The following is a 13,754-nucleotide window of genomic DNA, read 5'->3' on the forward strand; positions in this document are numbered from 1 at the left end:
CCACTTGATCCGGAGCCCGGCTCACCACCGGCACAGCTGCCAGCGTCACTCCGCTCTCCCCTCTGTCACACCCTCCCACTCCCACTCGCTCGCTCACGGAGATGTACGCTCATACATACCAGCATACTGGCACAGGGCCCACGAAGATTGGGGGGTGGGGGCAAACCAGGTAGTCCTACTTACAGATCATTAGCCAGGATTCCATATCATGTGTCTGTACAGGTTAATTGGCACCTGAACTTTTGACTCTGATTGGCTGACTGAAAACATATGACAACATGTTATATTTTACTGTCTGCGGGTGTTTAAACGGTTGGTTATGTATGTTTACCGTCTGTTTACCTTATTCTTTCCTTTTCGTTTTGGCTTTATCCTGCAGCAACAGCCCAGATTCTGCACAATGATCATTAAAGTTTCATGTTATCTTAACACTTCTCTTTGAGCCAACACGGTGTGCTCTGTTAAATATTCGCTTAGCTGCTTATGGTGAGACGTTTGAGTGTTGTTCCGGCTTTGCCCCGCTTCCTCTACTGAGGAAATTAGGTAACATTTGTTTTGATGAAGCCTCGGAAAGCGAGTGATCATTCGAAAATCAGATCATCGGCACCTTGGTAAATTGCCACTCTCCTTATAACCCCTTGATGCAGGAATGCAGCCTGAATCAGAGATTGCTACTGTAAGCTTTCCAGTGTTTGACACCGATGAGGTCATTTTTTGTGTGTGTGTGTGCAGTGATCTCACTCTTCAGGAACCATTAGCATTGTTCTGAACGGGACACAAATGTCTAAGAGGCTATTGATTGTGTGCTAATGTGCTCATTCTTTCAGCTCAGTCTCTGCTTTTTGGGTCTCTGTGTCCAGTAATGATGCAGTGTAAAGTGTTTTAACACCTCAGCCACTGAAAAGATGGAGAGGGAGACAGTGGGGGCGTAGAAAAGGACACGAGTCTGTCAGCAATTTGAGTTCTTGAATCCTGTGTTCAGAGCCATGTTGCTATGAAACAAGGGCTGCACTGTGATTAAACTGTCTTCTATTGTTTCTTAATTGTTGGGGTAATTTGCATGTGCTGCTTTTAAGTTATTTTATATCTTGGTAGTCAGACTGGCTTTGTGTAGATGCACAGGATTTAATGTTGTTTACATTCATAGCTGTTCATATCGGATGAGACGTACATGTGCAGCGATGCAGTCTGAAAGAGGGTTCGAAGCATCTGTTGATTTCCACTGTCACTGCCTCGTGCACTGGTTCCAGTTTTAGACTGCAGCAGATGTTTTCTGGCAGCTCATTCACTGCATAACTACAACAGGTGAATGTCTACTGTAACAAGTATGGAGACTGTAATTTGACTACTTAGAGGTTAGTGGGTCAGCCTTCACCATTGCACAAGCTCGTGTCTGCTTGTGTGTATCATTTGTGAATAAATACTTATTTGTAGCTGTGGAACAAGATGACTGATACACGTAACTGAAATGTTTTTCATATGCATACAAGTATATACAGTATCTGCCTCCACTCATGCCCTCCCACCACACGATGCATCCCGCTTAACCCTCACAACCACCAACCCCCTGTGGTCTCTATGGACTGCTTGACCACATTAAATTCAGTGAGGCGTAATGTATGGCGTGTCTTTCTTCATGACCCATGAAGCTTAAAATGCATTTGCGTTGCTGCACGTGACCACGTTTCCAAAGTGGAGGATTTTACATTATTCATTTGGGCAGTAAACGCCTCAAGGAATACAGTATTATGAAAATATGAAGGACTGTGAAGCAGCAGCCGTCTTTGGACTAATAGTTTTTTGGTGGCTCTGAGACGCCATCTTTCATTTGACTGTGAGACCTGGTTGTGTGATATGGCCTTACCTGTCAATTCAGATAAAACTATGGATGCTCAACCCCAGATGTCTTGAACAGAGGAAAACTCATACATTTTTAATGTATAAACTGTATTTCCTTCCATAGAGAGGAGTGCTTATTTAAACTTAAAGATTGTTTTGTAGAGAGGCTCTCAAGCATGCATATGAAGCTGATTGTTTTTATGAAGTGGCTTATCCTCAGAGGAAAAAAAAAAAGAAAAAAAAGCCAAATGTAGTCAGACTTGTCAATGTGAGTATGGTGAAAGACAAGGACAAGGTATTAGAGATTTACTCTGGCATGGATGGAGCTACAACAGGAGATTGTACTTTGCTAAATCAATAGGACTATTCATCACGTCGGTGCTGCTGCTGCTGGAGTTCCTTCTCTAATATGTCCTGGCTGAACAAGAAGCACAACTTTCAAAGCAGCAGGCCTTTTTCTGAGGGAGTGAGGCGGTCTGATGGACCTCAAGACGATGCTGGAAGTCTGTGCATCTGTATTGATTTACTCCAGTACGGCAAAAGAAATTGATGATAGGTTGTTTTGTCCTGACAGGTGATCATCAACAGCACCATCACACCCAACATGACGTTCACTAAGACATCGCAGAAGTTTGGCCAGTGGGCGGACAGCAGGGCCAACACTGTGTTTGGCCTGGGCTTCGCTTCGGAGCAACAACTGGCCAAGGTGAGAAATCTAACCTCTCTGCAGCATCACATGATCTCGCAAAAGCATGTATTTATGTATTTGTCCTCAAACTCAAGTGTGAGAGTTGTCACAGCTCTTTCGACGTCTCTCTCATATTTTCAGTTTGCTGAGAAGTTCCAGGAGGTAAAAGAAGCAGCCAAGCTAGCGAGGGACAAATCTCAAGAGAAGGTGGAGACGTTGAGTAATCACTCCCAGGTAAAATTATATCTCTCTGCTGTCTGAAATTCTGATTCAGTACAACACCTCTGCTGTCTAACTGTCTCCTCCACAGTCACTGTCGGCCTCTACAGAGCGAAAACTCGCAGCACTGCAGAGAAAGTGATAAATTAGAGCATTTGGTTTAAGCTCACTTTCCTTCACAAACACCAAAGGTGCAGATTCTGTGTTTAGAAATGGCCTCTGGCACAATCAGGTACTCAAACAGTTAAGTTCAAATATTTCTATGAACACAGGTGTATGAAGCTTGTGTTGAATATTGTAGGAATCATTCATGTAACGAGAGGTCGAAGGTCATCTGAAGCTAATTCATTATCACTCTTATCTTAAGCACCACAGAAATTAAAGGATAAGGAAGCCAGTGAGAGTAATAAAACAGTGAAGGTTTCTCAGCTGATCTCAAACTCCATAAGCAGGTAAGCAGCATCGATTTGAGGTGGATCCGGCAGTCACTGCTCGGTCATCAGCTGCCAGGCCTGCTCTCTGCCTGCACGGACTCCAGATGGCAGGAATCAGACTCAGCTCTGAGACACAAAAAGCTGCTGGGCCATATGACATGATGAATACTGGCAACAGTTTTCCCTCACCCTTCCGCTGTCATAGCTGATGTGCCGGGGTGTTTACAACATTTCGCCAAAAGAGGCCCAGGGCCCTTTCTTCACAGTCAGACCTGAATTTATGAGACGCATTAACAGATTTTAACCCAGACTGTCAGAAGGCTGCAGGTGAGCCTTGACTGAATCAAAACCTGCCCTGAACTGTAACACGTCTTCCTCTGTCTCCGACCAGGAGTCTGGACGTGAGACGCCCTCCACCAACCAGGCATCCAGCATCAATGGGACAGATGATGAGAAAATCTCTCATGTCGGTCCAGAAGCTGCTGTGCTGAAGAGCGAGAACGAGCGTCTGAAGAGCGCTGTGGAGCAGAGGTATGGTCTCATTTCAGGGAAACATCACAAGAGCCTTTTCACTGAGCAGCACAACTTATTTGCTCTTCATGTGTTTGCCCTTCATGATACACTCACCTTGTTATATGTAATCAGTAGCATTACTGTAATCTATCCATGATCTATCAATCAATTTGATTAAAAAGTTAAGCAACATTTTTAAATTTGAAATTGTCTCATCATGATCAAATAAATCACGCATTAGTCTGCAGCTGGCGATAATGTGGAAACTGTACAAACCTCTGGAGTGGCACCAGAAAATGCACGGGTGATGTGAATCTGGTTATTTGAATGTAAACTAAGCAGAGGGGATACTGTTTGAGGAGTCATGCACCAATGCTTCACTGTGATTATGAGCACTCACTGTATGACTCTTGTCGAATCACAATGCTCAGTCAGAATCGAATATTCTACACCTGCTAATTTACAACCTTTCTTTCTGGGGCCATCGCTGTCTAATGGTATCCACCCAACACATGGGTTTTACTAAAGCATAAACAGTTTAAAGTCAGCCATGCAAGTCATTCATTTTACTGAGTCATCCGAATGCTCCGCAATACAGCAAAACTTACTTCAAGGGGCATCATATCGTTTTAACTCCAAACACAGCAGCTTTCACTCAATTTCACTCTTGCGCTCTAATTGTCTCTGCACCAAACTGCTGGGATGATATCACGTCCCCAAAGGGCTCAGAAATCATCTAATCTAAAGAGTGACACTGCTCCACTCCACCACTCGCTTATCTGGCCTTTACAATCCAGATGCCAAGCGTATAAATTGGTAATTGCATGAAACACCAGATGTGCTTCCAGATGGGATTAAAATGACCCCAGGGCATCAGAGTCAACTCAAACTACAGTGAGTACGTTTAACCGGAATGAGTATGACAAAAACATCTCTGGGATATTTGATCCAGGTGGGATAAAAGCCCTGAGATGAAGAAAGGACCAATTAGCAGACCTTTCCAGGCAATACTTAAGACTAATGAACATCTGCACAAGCGGTGTGGGTTTATTTTACAGGTCATTTCCTCAGAAAGGAGCAGATATATAATCATACATTCTTGAGAAGGTTCCTGGCCGGGACAGTGTAATTTGGTACCAATTATATGGAAAATTGCCAGTGTAACAGAGGCTCACCTGGCATTAACGTGCATCTTGAGTGATGGAAAGTGTTTGAGTCAGTTCACTCACAGCATATAAAATGTGCCCACAGGGAAGTGTACAGCTCAACAAATATGGAGGCAGAAGTTTCAATAATAAATGACTAATGAATGGATATTTAATTGGTCGGCTGATTTCTGATATGCTGTGCATCCTTATCCTTATTTTAGATTGCCATAATACCTAACTTAATTATGCACTGTTTAACTGAATTACTTTTCTCATGATCTCACTTCCATGTTAGAATTACTTCTATTTCTGGTCTGATTTACTGACTTTTTTTTTATCTTGCTAGTGTCTCATGTTACACTGAGAGAGAACATACCTACTACAAATACTTTTTTTTTTTTTTTTTTTTTACACTTTTTATGCTCTCTCGGGTGAAAATGTTTATCTCCTAAAGACTTGATTTGATTTCCAATTGCGTGGCCTTTCGTAAGTATTTGTTTCTATTGGAGGAAGTTTATCCTAAAATGCATGAATGCATGAAGAAATTCCTCAGAACATCTGACTAAACTCAAGAAGGTGTCTCTGCCTTATAATCAGTGTCAAATTGGACAGGTCTGTGGAATTCTTAGGAAATTACTGACCTTTAAACTAAAGCTTATCAGTGTGTGTTTAAAACACTGGGAAAGACATTTATTTCCTGGCAGTGCATCCAGCTTCTAAGTATCGTTAGACTTGTGTAGTTGTAGTTGTAAACCACAGATGTCATGTGTCTTTGTTGGCCCTTCTTGACGCCTTCACGAGGCTTTGGGATTTCGTTTTGTGGAAGTGTGTCACAGCGGCAAAACAGCCGAGGACTGCAGAATGCTGCGGTGCAAGTCTGTCCACATTTGATGGAGAGCAGCTCACTTCAGCCCAGCCATGCATACAGAAGGGAACAGCGATGCATACTAAATATACATCACAACCTCTCCAACCTTATTGATAAGACAGTAACACACACTCTGCGGTCTGAAAAGATAACAAACTGTATGATGGCGTCTATCAGGGCTGCAGCTCATTAGACCTGTGACTTTTCCCACTTACTTCTTCTCTTATGGTCTAAATATCTCTTGACAGTGCTCTGTACATCACAGCTAATTAAATAGTTATAACGGGAAGGATTTTGAAGCATTATGTGTCATGTCAGTGGGCACAAGCCCCAGGCATTTCAACACTAACCTGTCTAAATTCTCCTTCCCATTAATAACTCTCTCCCTGTATCTCTGTCTCTCCTGTCTGGCAGCAACACCAACGCCAAGAAGTGGGAAACAGAGCTGCAGACTTTAAGAGAAAATAATGCCAGGCTGGTGGACGCACTGCAGGAGTCCTCTGCTAATGTCGAGAGCTGGAAGAAACAACTTAGTACCTGCAAGGAAGAGAGTGACACGCTCAGGGAAAAGGTAATACAGTCATGCACTCCTATGGGGAAGTAAAACAATGTACAAAATCCCATCAATCCTGCTGGCAGAAAGGGTGGTTCGAAACTCTTCTAGAAAAGGACCAAAACTGCACCCAAAACATCACAAAATGCACAGATTCTGAGCTTGGTTGGTCTGTTAACATCTGCTCAGAGGGTTTCTCCACTTTCTCCACTCCGAGTGAGCAAACTACTGTACGTTTTATTAGTTTCTGTGGTCCCTGCGCCAGAGTCCCCTATAAATAGAATCATTTTAGTTTCATAATCAATGTGGGCTGTTACTGCAGCTGGGCTGGTGTTGCATTGATACATTTTGTAACCTGCTGCAGGTTTATCTCTAATTGCTGCTACCACTTACAATACAGAGCATATTCCACGAATACAAATGAACAGATGCATGATGGGTAGACAAAGTGGCTGTTGGCCGCTCCTCACAGTTTTTCATGGAGCACCTCTCCGTTTCTGTGTGTAGATTGCAGAGCTTGAAGCTCAGTGTAATGAAGCCAATCAGGAGAAGCAGAAAAACGCCCAGCTGAGCGTACGGGTGCAGGAGCTGGAGGCTGAGCTACACGACAAGGAGCAGGTGAGGCGTCGGCGTGAACGTTTGTCTGGAAACAGCAGCGTTGAGAGCAGGGGTGTCTGTAAGAGCGAGTAAAACCCTGGACCTTGAATGCTGATGGTTCGCTCGGCCCCCTTCATCCTTTCTGCATCATAGAAAGGACAGTTTTCAGGCCAGCACTCCACCCCCTTGTCTCCAGAAGTTACCCTCTTACTTTCTCTTCCTCATCCTCACACATTTCACCAGCTCTTCACCTCTTGTTCTTGCACAGTACCACTCCTCTCCCTAAGGAGGTGATTATACCTCCATAGGAAATGATAGGTTTTGTTGTGGGATCTTGGGTTTTGTATGGATCGATTTTTTTTTTTTTTTTCTTCGCCTACCTACGTAAACTCAGACCTTTATACTGCCCATTGTTGTTTTCTTCTCTCAAATGTTCACACTTTCTGTGCTGCTTATATGTTCAGTAATTTACTTGATATTTGTCCTGTTTTGGTAAAATTGAACTCCACTGTGAAAATGGTCAGAGAGGGGGAATGTAAACTCATCCACTGACTTTGTCTCTATTCAGAACAGCAGGGAATTTTGGCACAAATACCATTAGTGGCATCGCCTTATGTCGACTGCATCAGTCATCCATAATCCAAACTAGCCGACTGTCAGCTCAGCGGAGCCTAATGGTGCTGTTACTTCTAATGAGGATGAGCCCCGCTCGGCCACACTGTCTTTTGACCTTTGCTCGTTGCCGGTTAAATTTTGTTTCTGTCTACAGACAAATGATTAGGACGGATTCCTGGCAATCTCTGACGGTCTCGTTGCCTTTTTTCTAAAGTGAAGGGGAGGCACAGTCAGCCACAGGTGAAGCGGAGGAAAAGATGAACCAAACAGATTCAGTTGGAGAAAAGAACAGAAATCTGTATCTATCTCCCTTTCAGCAGCAAAAGACAGTATTTCAGTATTTGTCTCTGTTCACTGTGGCTTTTCATGTATGCAGTGGATATTTGATCAAGTCCTGTAAGATATTTTCAACAGTCTGATCCTCAAAGACGTGACAAATACTCACTGCGCTCTTTTTTTGAACAGGATTTATACCTGAACACTGCAGCAAATCAAGCTTTGCACACTCTCTCTCTAAAGAGGGGTTGCAGTTGTTTTCTGTTTAATTAGCCTCTTCATTAAGTTTTGAATTAATGAAATTTAAAAAACAGAGGGGAAAAAAAGAGTCCCAAGGTGATATCTTCATCAGGGCTTCGACTCGAGTTATTTCCATCAATCTGCAAAATGTTTCCTTCATTATTCGTTCTGTATATAAAACACCAGGAAATCTCATCACATTTTCCTAGAGCTCAAGGCGATGTTGTCAGATGTCTCGTTTTGTCCAACACAGTCCCATCACAGCAAATTCAGTAGAATGCAAAACAGGAAAAAGTAGCAAATTCTTACATTTGAGAACCTGGAACCATCAAATGTGTGGGTTTTATTTGAAAAAAAGAATTATGTGGTATATATGTTTGGTATTTTTACTTGAAAAATGACTTAAATGATCAATTAGTCATCAAATATGTTGTCTATTCATTTCCTGTTGATGGTCGTTTAGTTTGAATTTGACGGTGTTTATCACAGTGTTGCAAAATCACGCCGCTTATAGCTGTGCTGCGTAAAGACCCTTTGAAATTCCCCGAGGTAAACTGTGTGTCTGGGATATTCTAGTTAAGCACCTGGCAGCCGGAGTATTAATAGAACATATAAATCTTTCCTTCGAGAGCAGAGTATCTTACACAACAACAGGAAGGAAGGAGTTCAAAGAGCTGGAGCGGATTTTACAAGACGATAAGCAAAGATTCGCGTCCTTTGGGGGCTTCAGCGTTTCCACAGTCCTGTGCATCAGCCGTAATGCTCCTAACTGACCGAAGGAAGCCTCAGTGTTTGCACAGCACTGATACAGCAGACGGTCCACAGAGGCTCATCCGCCGAGTGACTCACCCTCCTTCTAGAAATGCACGCGCTCAGCTCCTCCAATTAAAAACGTGCCTATGAATTATTAAGCATTCACCGCGGCGCTGACCCCGGCGCTGGCCAGCCGTGAACCAACAGAACAAAGCTGCTGCAGGTGACTACAAAGACTCGGCCAATTATTACCTGGCGAGGAGGTGCTGGAGGCGATGACATATGCTGAGTGCGCCGTGTGTGGCTTAAATCAGCCGAGGGATGAAACTTTCAGAGCCATAATGTGTGTTTAATTGAGAGGAAAACAAACCGTATTCAGTCTCATCTTGCTTTTCATTTTTCCGTACCTGATTTGTGGACAGCACACAATGGAAATGCACCCGAATCACAGCTGGGTCTTGAAATGTAATACTTTTTCGGTACCACCTGTAGCACCGAGTATCAATAACCGTCAGTTACTGAAAATTGGCATCAAGTGTGAGATTTGTATCCTTTTTAACTTGATCGTTTTGGATTGAAATAATAATGTTATGTTAGGTGTCATATGTTTGTTTTGTTTTTTTTAGGCCAGGAAATTGCTTCTCCTTGACAAGAAATAGTCTCTCATTGGTTTTACACTTTGCTTTTTGTACAGATCAAAGCTCACTAATCAACATGTTGGGTACATCTCGTTTGTTTAGAGGTGCCGGTTGGTGATTTTGTTACTTTTTATATAGTGCTTAACTGGTTTCTAATGTTTTTCCCCAGGAGCTGGAGAACCTGAGGAAGCAGGCGGAGATAATCCCTCAGCTCATGGCGGAGTGCGAGAGCATCACCACAAAACTGCAGGTACGTTTAAAGAGCTGAGAAACCCACCAAACCCCACACACACTCCCTCAGGTGTGATTTACAGCAGAGTGTAAGGCGCGGCAGAGAGTCAGTGCAGACCTCGAGCTTACAGCACACGTGAGGACCCGATGTCTGTCACGGCGAGGCAACACACGGGCTCTGAGGCGTCAGCAGCACTTTGAGACGGAGGTAAAGAACGAGCGTTCCCATTCACCATTCTGCCCGAGGGCTGGCAACAACATTCCTGTCACGTGTCTCACCAACACACATTGTGGTTACTGTATCTATTAATAAAGGTCCATCCCCAGTACAACGCTGAGTGGATTATTGCCTCTTTGAAAAGCCTTCCTCTTCCTCATCTGAGGAGCAGAGATAATACATCTCTGTCACGGCTTATTAGTTTCCTGGCGGTGCAGATTTGATCAGTTTTGCCGACTGCAGAAACAGTTTGAGAGCTCTGCTGAGTCTTATAGCATTTCTGTGGGCGTGTGTCTGTGAGTCTGAGTCAGGTCTGAGAATCTGCTGTTGCCATAAACAATACAGATCCACGCCCGTCACCTCCCGTCTCCTTTGTACCACAGAGCACCTGCTCTTCGAGGCTGATTCCTCATTGAGTAATATCAGACTTTCTCTGTTAAACCAGAAGTGCCAGGCTCGGTGAATGACTGTACGCCCCGCGAGTGCCAAGTCTGACATGAGCCGCATTGATAGTGACGCTCATCTCGCCCTGTTCATACCGACTCAGAACAGGATTGTATCATCCAAGCTGTCATGCGTGTGCTGCCTTTCAAGCCGGGCAGGGAGGAGAATAAAACCAACAGTGGCATGCCTGAAGTTCTTGTGCCTCGCAAAGCTCGACTGCCTGGTTTGTTTCTGCAGCAGCCAGCTGGATGAATGACAGTAACAACAGAGCTGGCTGAAGCAGGAGTTTATCTGAGCAGCCATCCAAACTGAGGAGCAGCACAGACAATGGGATTTCTCGAATACCTCCGTCGCTCCACGAGGCTCAAAAACCAAAACTCAGCCACTGGCCGTTCAGTTAAAAGTTAATGGCTGAAGTGTAACTGTTGAAAGTGACTTCCCCGCTGCGGACTTTAAAAACAAGTCCGCTTATTCCACCTCCGTGTTTGTGGTCATGGCTCCTCTCTATTTTAAGACGACACCCCGCGTGGAGATCAGGTTTCAGGAGTCAGCTGGAGGATACAGGCATGCAGGCGCGACACCCATTTAGCGTTCTATTTTAAACCCCTCCCCTCAATGGCATCTTTGGCATTAATGTGTCACTCGTGTCGCCTGCTAGTCTGAAAGACTTGCTGTACTGCACCCTCCCATCCTACCACAGAAATGTACATTTACTTGTTGTCAAGCTTAGTTTTCAGTACAGCGCTGATGATGCAAACAGGGATTAATTGTCAGTGAAAGGATTGAAGGCCAGTTGAAGTGCTTTTATGTGACTTCTGACAGCAGCCGTAAGAAGCTCTGCCTCTGCATCTCTGTTAAGATAAAGACAAAAGGACGTACCTGTACTGCTCCATCAAACGCCCTGACATTAACTTCCCTGTATCTACCCTTTGCTGTAGTGTAACTCTTGTTTTCCTTTGCTCCGTCCACAGGCTGCAGAGATGAAGAACAGCGAGCTGGAGGGGAGGATAGGGGGTCTCCAGGTCGACATAGAGGACAGCCGGCAAAAGCAGGGCAACATGAAGGGCGAGCTGAAGAAGTTCATGGATATCCTGGATGGAAAGATAGACGAGCTGCACGAGTTCAGGCAGGGGCTGTCCAAGCTAGGCGTTGATAACTGAGAAAAGTGGCACCAAGTTGAAAGGGTCAGAGGTCAGGTACGAAGGATTCACTACAGTATGTCTTCAGGGCAGAAACTATGTGGCACCGACTCCCCCAAGGTGATATCCACTCAGAAACTATCAGCTTTGGCTTCTAATAAACACTACCATGTGAGAAAGAGATTTTTTTTTGGAGAGGGAGAGAGAGACTGGCAGGAGGAAGGCCAGCGTGCTCCACCAAACGGCTCCATTTTGTACGCTGGCGTTCTGAAACTAAATCAAGAGTCACACTTTGAGCTTACTTACCCGTTTCTGTGGGGGGGAAACGGTTTTAAAAAGCTGGTGGTGGGTTCTTAGATTCTGTCCATCTGTCTTTTTCCAGAAGGCTGCGGCTCTTCTTCACAGGCAGTCGGGAGTTTAGAGTAGAGGAGGGGACATAAAAGGGCTAAAACGAATAACACACACACAGACAATGCTGTTCAGCATCACTCAAGTAATAATTGGTGTTAATCCTTGTGGCCCCCTCGGCGAATTAGCGATGAAATCTTTCCACAGACTGTCCTTGCTGTTGCCTCTCGTCTATCTCAGGTGTGTCAGAAGACAGTTTGTACTCATTAGATTATATGCACATATGTGACATACGGCCGTGACACAAAGTGCCTCCAGGTGAGTCTAAAATCCACCTGGCAAGGAGAACTGGCCAAGCGATGACCATCACCATAATAACAACTTGATTTTTGAGAGAAACCCCGATGAAACGAAACTCCTCTCGAATAAAATGAGATGAGAAACGCAGGCAGGCGAGCCCAAACCCGAGGACGGCACCGCGGCGACAAACTCCAAACAGGTATTTGCACAAAAAAAAAAAAGACGACTCCGAGACGGGACTGCAGCGGGAATTCATCAGCTCTCTTGTGGGTTTTTCTTTTTCAATAAACACACCGTTTAATTGCATTTGCATAAAGAAGGAGAACTTTGTCTCAGGAGCTTTCCTTCAGAAACAATAAGAGGAGCCCCGTTTTGCCATGAGTGTAGTGTAGTGTTCTAAGGATTTCGTGTGTGCAATAGTGTTGTTGCCCATTTGTAGAACAAAGACGTACCGTATGTCTCCAAGGCTGTTGATGTGCTTCCTACACACTCGTTTTTGTTATGGTGGTGGTTATTTTGGGGTGAGGGGACTTGGTGCTGCTCAATGGGTGAATAATGTGAAAGTGTACTTCACTGAGAACATGTAGATGGCATGGGCCTTTTCACGACAACCCTGTCAGCTTCTTGGTTTTTGTTTTACATATTTATTTATTTTGGTGCCTCTCGACATCTAGTGTTTCTAGAACATACCGAGTTAAATCAACCTTAGCCTAATGTCTCTATAGATGTACAATAATATATAAAATCTACCAGATTGTCAGGATTCACAGATTTTGTTTGCAGAGTTTTGCAGGATAGTGTCACCGCTGCTTTCTGGGGAGTTCATCTTTGAACATTTGAAATCAAGGGCACATGTTGTCGTGGCATATTTACTGGGTAATACTATGTTATAAGTCTATATTTTTTCATCTGTTTTGATCTTGTCATGACATGAGGATATCTATGAAGGGACTTTTTGCTTCTCTCTCTGTTCATAAGTCACCTGAACCTGGATAACACAATGTATGATCCTTCCTTTTGAACCAATGCCTCTTGTGCACTTTTGTGACTCCTGTTCAATATTGTACAATAGAACTGACAATTGTTAAAATTTAGTTTAATTACAACGCCGACTTAGTGTCTTCTTTTAAGTCCAAGCGGGGGGCCACGTCTTGGCTGGAGCTCCACAGAGAGGAGAGGGGAGGTTTCCCTAATCCTCTCTGAGCTGTAAATCAGCACTGTGGGTTGTATGTCGAAAACTACTGTTAAAGCTTACAAATATGCTGACATTGTGAAAGTCTTGAGGCATTTTTTCCTGGATGAGAAGCGCAGAGGAGGTGGAAATGAACCTACAGCGGCAGAGCTGCATCCCGTCGAGGCGCGAGTACAGAAGCTCCGCCACCGCACGTCTTTTCCTCTGATGTTGATTTACATAGCTCTAAATATAGCTGTAATCCTACCAGAGACACACATAACCCAAGCAAAACAAGTGGGATTTAATCACAGTCCGTGACACGTATCAGTTTCTCTGAGACAGGAACAAATAAAGAAAAATGCACAAGCTTGTTTGGGGGATGGAAAAACTCCAACTCATTGGCCATTGGCAACTTAATCCCACTTACTCCATTTTTCTTTGTAAATAACTGTAAATGACTGACAGTGAGTAGTATAGATCCAGAGGAACCTTCCAACAGTTAATTTTTCAATCATCTTCG

General features: G+C 44.0%; 1 protein-coding gene across 1 annotated transcript in view; it reads left to right on the plus strand.

Moving 5' to 3' along the window:
* Window positions 1-13,166, plus strand: part of homer2 (homer scaffold protein 2) — a 29,983-nt gene extending 16,817 nt beyond the window's left edge. Inside the window, exons 3-9 of the mRNA XM_076731564.1 lie at window positions 2,414-2,545; window positions 2,669-2,761; window positions 3,572-3,711; window positions 6,124-6,280; window positions 6,770-6,880; window positions 9,551-9,631; window positions 11,245-13,166. Of these exons, the coding sequence (XP_076587679.1) occupies window positions 2,414-2,545; window positions 2,669-2,761; window positions 3,572-3,711; window positions 6,124-6,280; window positions 6,770-6,880; window positions 9,551-9,631; window positions 11,245-11,433 (903 nt within the window). The 3' untranslated portion in view covers window positions 11,434-13,166. The remainder of the gene's footprint in view (window positions 1-2,413; window positions 2,546-2,668; window positions 2,762-3,571; window positions 3,712-6,123; window positions 6,281-6,769; window positions 6,881-9,550; window positions 9,632-11,244) is intronic.
* Window positions 13,167-13,754: the final 588 nt, after the last annotated feature.

This window comes from Chaetodon auriga, chromosome 1 (genome assembly GCF_051107435.1).
Source record: "Chaetodon auriga isolate fChaAug3 chromosome 1, fChaAug3.hap1, whole genome shotgun sequence".
In the NCBI taxonomy this organism is placed as follows: Eukaryota; Metazoa; Chordata; class Actinopteri; order Chaetodontiformes; family Chaetodontidae; genus Chaetodon; species Chaetodon auriga.